This window comes from Sinocyclocheilus grahami, unplaced genomic scaffold (assembly GCF_001515645.1).
Source record: "Sinocyclocheilus grahami isolate Dianchi unplaced genomic scaffold, SAMN03320097.WGS_v1.1 scaffold2781.1, whole genome shotgun sequence".
In the NCBI taxonomy this organism is placed as follows: Eukaryota; Metazoa; Chordata; class Actinopteri; order Cypriniformes; family Cyprinidae; genus Sinocyclocheilus; species Sinocyclocheilus grahami.
The window spans coordinates 28,526-33,801 of record NW_015507958.1 but is presented as its reverse complement, the minus strand read 5'-3'; the positions used below and the strand labels follow the sequence as shown (position 1 = coordinate 33,801).

General features: G+C 35.6%; 1 protein-coding gene across 3 annotated transcripts; it reads left to right on the top strand.

Moving 5' to 3' along the window:
- Positions 1-205: 205 nt before the first annotated feature.
- LOC107575648 (uncharacterized) lies at positions 206-4,963 on the top strand. Of its 3 annotated transcripts, none has more exons than XM_016262013.1 (6): positions 206-636; positions 872-946; positions 1,322-1,368; positions 3,508-3,893; positions 4,382-4,513; positions 4,624-4,951. In XM_016262013.1, the coding sequence occupies exons 2-6, from the start codon at positions 936-938 to the stop codon at positions 4,792-4,794; spliced, it is 747 nt and encodes a 248-aa protein (XP_016117499.1). In that variant the 5' UTR covers positions 206-636; positions 872-935; the 3' UTR covers positions 4,795-4,951. The 3 variants fall into 3 exon arrangements, with proteins under 3 accessions (XP_016117499.1, XP_016117498.1, XP_016117497.1); XM_016262012.1 differs by lacking the exons at positions 206-636; positions 872-946; positions 1,322-1,368 and adding exons at positions 1,398-1,953; positions 3,036-3,128 and having other exon boundaries at positions 4,624-4,731; positions 4,892-4,963; XM_016262011.1 differs by lacking the exons at positions 206-636; positions 872-946; positions 1,322-1,368 and adding exons at positions 1,398-1,953; positions 3,036-3,128.
- Positions 4,964-5,276: the final 313 nt, after the last annotated feature.

The window sequence follows — 5,276 nt, the reverse complement described above, 5'->3', positions numbered from 1 at the left end:
AGCAAAAAGGGTTTTCACCATAAACTTAAAAACAAACGTTATGTATTTTGTTGTCTGTGTCTGTGTCTTTACTTAAAAGTAGTCTATGTAGGTTATTACTGTATTAAAACCAGAAATTTATAAAAAAATTAAAAAAATCTGATATTAATTAAAATGTTAGGTAACTTTGTATTTGAATGAAAAAAAGAAAAGAAAGAGAAAGAAAAAGAAAAACAGTGTTCTCGTTGTTTCTTGTGATCATTCTGTCAGGCAGAACCGGTTTTGAACGATCTTAGATTAAATAGCCGAGGTGGACATTTAGTTACTCAAGTAGTTGTAGTTTTTTATTTTAGTTTCATATGTATATGATGTATATGCATATGAGTTGGGAAACCTGTTTTGAACAAGTACAGTAACTGCATTTATATTATATGCTGATTCACTGCACTGCACTACACAACTTCACAATGAGATGTTTTGTTATCAGAATGTGTTGCCAGTCCATCCAAAAGAAGGACTATCAAAATGTCTTATGTAAAACAAGCATATACAGTACAGTATATTTCCTCCCAGTTTCCCTGATGTATTTTGTTATTGCAGGACTGTGTTCAGTTCACTGTGCCCATCCACTGCACACATTCTCAACTTCTCTGACAGGTAATGTGTATGTTTGTATGTGTATTTCAAATAATTTACCATCCAGTCGATTCTAGGGATTTATTTTGATGTAGGATATGTCATTTCGGATAGTTGCTATATAAACATATTGTATATGTAGTTGGAAAATGAAGGAAGAACAATGGAAACGTATGGCAATAGGCACAGAATGAGATTAATCGATTGTATCAGAATGTGTTGCTGACAGTTTTTACATGTACAATTATTATTGTAGTCTGGGACACGACCATATAGTACAACGTTAAGAAGTCTTCAGTCTTGAAAACACAATTTGAACCATGACAACCAAGTAAGTAAAGGATTGTGCCATCAGTGTTCATTCTGAAAAACAGGGTGGGAACAAGGGAATTGGTGTACGGAGACTTCTAAATAAACAAAAGAATGGATGCATGACTTCCAAAATAAATGTTCATTTAATTCTATTTTATTTTATTTAGCTATCAGTGTGCTTAATTTAAATTTTCTTATATGTTGCCCTCTTTTTATTCCTCCTAGTTAAACTGTATTTTCACAATATGGCCACAACCTGTGGCAATTATACTCTGTAAACCAACTTTAACAAAGATAATAAAAGAAAACAAATAAAGCAACATTGTATACTTCTGAACATCATAGTAATATTATATTCAAATATGACTGTTAAAAATGTCATTCCACCCTTTAGATCCCCAGAAAAAATCAAGGAGGAATTTCTGTCATTCACTGAAGAAGGTAAGAAAGGACAAGTTCAAAATGTTTTGAAAAAGAATCAGCTTGGTTATATTGTTGCATGCCCTCTGTCTTACCAGCATCATTTGTCTTTGAAAATCTGAGCTGAATTCTCATTCAAATAAGTCCCCAAACACAGTCTTAAGAAAGAAAATTAGCCAATTAAATTAATCTAGTCTAATGAAGAAAATGAAATGACATTAAAGCTTTTAAGATGGCTGCCTGTAACAAAAGGATGACTGTGATTGCAAGCTTCAACGTCTGAAGCTGTAATGGATTGTCTGCTGTTCACTGACAGACAAGCTGCGTAAAAGAAAGAATGGTCCGCTGATCGAGTACAATGTTGTCATGTTTTGGAGACTCCTATTTTGTGGTAATGGGACTGTGTAGAGCACATGTGCAAATACTGAAAGCAGATCTTGAACGGTATTAAGATCTGTGACATTTGCACAACATCTCTGCAGAGCATTACTGTAAAGTGCGAGCGATTCCAAAACATGCCTCTTACATTTGGAAGAACCTGAGATTGCAGCAAACTTGGGCAGAGTCGAGAAGATGCATCCCACCGGGATAATCACTTGGACTAATGTGAGTTTCTCCAACAACAACAAAAAATCCATAAAGCTACCATGGAACTTTTTGTGGAATCAAATGACTCCAGGGACAATGGAAGACAGGTGACCCTAAGTACACTTAATATAAAGGACTGACATCAAAAACACACAAAGCATTATGTTTCAGTTGTCTTATATATGCAAATAATACTTTTGTTCTGATTACAAAGGCTCGGTTGTGTTTAATATGTACCACATTTGGTTTTAATAAATGATAGTAATTTCCTCCATATTCCCTCAAATTTGCTCTACAGTGTGAATTGGTTCAATCAATTATTAATATACAAATAAAAAGAACAAATTAATCTCACATTGGACATCTCTAGTCAAGAGCAAACAAATGTCATCGTTCATGGGAAAAAGCCGCTAAAAGGGTCTGAAAGTTGCTAAATCTAGTGCTAAACTCGCGCTCGTGTGTGTGTGTGAGACGCGGGAGCTGATGGCAGCGGGCGCTGGATATTTGTGGAGGTCAGTGTGGATATTGTGGATGAGTTCTTCTGTGTCATCACGTTCTATTAGTTCTACAGCTTCAGTTTCTGAACTTTCACGCTTAGTAACACATACAGCTGTTCCCTCGCCACAGTGCAACAGTGAAAAGGGACCCCTCTCAAACAGTGTCACGTTCCGAATGTTGTTTAAGCGACATACATTGCGGTATTTTAAAAATTCATATTATAACAAAAATAAACACCGGTATTCAGTATGAACCAGTATACCGCCCAGCACTAAGAGCAAGCATAGGATCTGTCATCGTTCATGCCTGCAGTAAGGAAAATACTTATGAAAAATTGCACAATGTCATGAATGCAGCTTGCAGATGAATTCTGGACTTATTCACTGGCTGATTCTTCATCGTACAGTTTCCTGGTCTCCATTTTAGTGACACTGTCCTTCAACACTTCTTCAACTAATGGAATGCAGAGAATTGATTGAGAATTGAAATCTTCACAATTTGTGAGGATCACTGACACACATTCTGATATTGCTCAGATTGGGTATATAGTGGTGAAGAAGCATGTTGCATGATCACTGATACAAGACGTTGATTCCATGCAGCAAGGATGAGAAAATGGATCACCGATGGAGCAAGAGTACGGAGTGTTTTTGTGGGACATGGCAAATTCAGGAATCACAATCAACACAAATACCGTGAGATGTTTTATTAACTTCATTTCATCTGACACACCATTTCCCCACTATCCATTTGTTTACCGGAATGCTGAAGTGAATTTTTTCATTTATTAGATTAAGGCTAATAGGATTCATCCATACCTCTTATTCCTGGACACTTAAAAAAAACTTTAAATAATACAAAATTAATTGATACAGACAGTTCATTGACGCAATGAATGTGTAATTAACATTCTTTGTGTGTACAAAAGTACAAAAATAAATACATTTACCATTGTGTACTATATAAAACTATATAAATGTATCTGCCTGCATATTATATTTCTTTATTTCTATTCAAATCTATTAGTTACTACTACTACTACTACTACTACTACTAATAGTGATTGTGCTTTAGATGCTGTGGACCTCTGTGGAATAGCAAATTTCGTCAAGCATCACTGCAACTCGACAATTCCTCTTGTTAAACCAAGAAGTTGTACTCTGAGAATTTGTGGGCTGGAAGAAACTGTGTATGAAGGGGATGAAGAACAGCTTGAAGCCTGGAAAGATTATTACCTGCCAGAAAGGATGGAAATGGAGGTGATTGGTGCCATTGATGACTTCCCATGTGATGCATTCGGTCTGCAGTTGGTGCTTTTGTTGGGTGAAGATGGAAGGGTCTTTGCCTGTGAGGATGAGCTTTTGCACCTCGTAGCCAGGAATTTGAGGGACCTGTTCCAGTGCGAAATGGCTTTCCCTGGAATAGAGACCTTCAAGCTTGGAGAGTGTTTTGAAGAGCCGGTGAGGTCACAAAAACATACATTATACATTTATTTTTTTATTCCTACATGCATACTAACATTTCACTGAACAAGATGTTTATATTGAGTGGTTTACAATTTAGACACAATGTTGGCCATTTCCCGGTTTTATTCTGCCAACGACCGGAGATACCGGACAACACTCAATAATGAATTCATATTTTTGAATCAGTCTAATCTGTTTTGAATCAGGTGAACGATTGATAAAACAGATAAAACTAATGACGTGTTGTGACAATCAGTGAAAAGTCGCAGCACTGTATTGAAATGCCACTCAGCCAATCAATAAAATATAATAAGTAGCTAATTAAGAAGATTAAACCATAACTCTGAACATTCTGAATACTAGATTCCAGATATCTTATGATGGTTAGATATAGTGATTATCTAGGGATTTGCAAAATGTATGTTTATACATACTGTTGATTATATTCAATGCTTATGCATATTCTTGTGTTTGTTGCACAGACTGAGGAAGAATATCTTGAAATGATGGAAAGCGAAGATGTCAAAGAAATGAAGAAATTGCACATAGAGTACAGAGAATCTCTGGAGCTTGATTTGCTGAACACTATGAATGAAATCGCACAGAGCCGTGACGTAAGATTACAAATCGTTCTTTTACATGTATTTATTGCATAGATTTAAATGGTATAATAATAATAAAAACGATAATAAAGTGCAACCACCCCTTCTTTTTTGGAAAACAGGTTCATAAACAAAAACAAGTGGTTTCAGAGGAGTTCACGTCAAGCACAAAACAAAGATTTCAAGAAAATGCATCAATATGCAGTTGCAAGGTGGAAAACAGAGAAAAGGTTTGGTACAATCAATGTCATTACAGGGCTTTTTGCCTATCAAGCCATGGGCTTATTGTGTAAAATGACATGAATCCTGTTCAAATTCATCTTGATCTTCTGCTCTTCTGCTCTTCTGCTCAACATTTAACTAGAAAATATTTCTCCGTGTCTTCTCAAGATTATAAGTGAAAAACAGTACATACTTCTTCAGTTAGCTGAGGAGATTTGATCAGAGTGGCTTCATCAGGTGGAGTAGATTTCCCGGTGACTGACAAGGTTACATACAGCAAATCCACATTATCCAACAAGCAATGACATTCTCTGACATTCCTCCTCAACGTTGTGCTCCTTGCCTGTGAATGCTCTTAAAGTGGGACGTTTAAACGTAGTCAGCTTTATTCTTTATTCTTTCATAAAAAAAAAAAAATGCATGTGATGATTAAAAAAGAGGCATGTCATACTGAACTTGGGTAAATTAAATACAATTGTGTATATTGTAAATGTGATATATTTCGACCTGGTATTTAATATTTTGAATCAAAATTTTTACATTCTTTTATGTG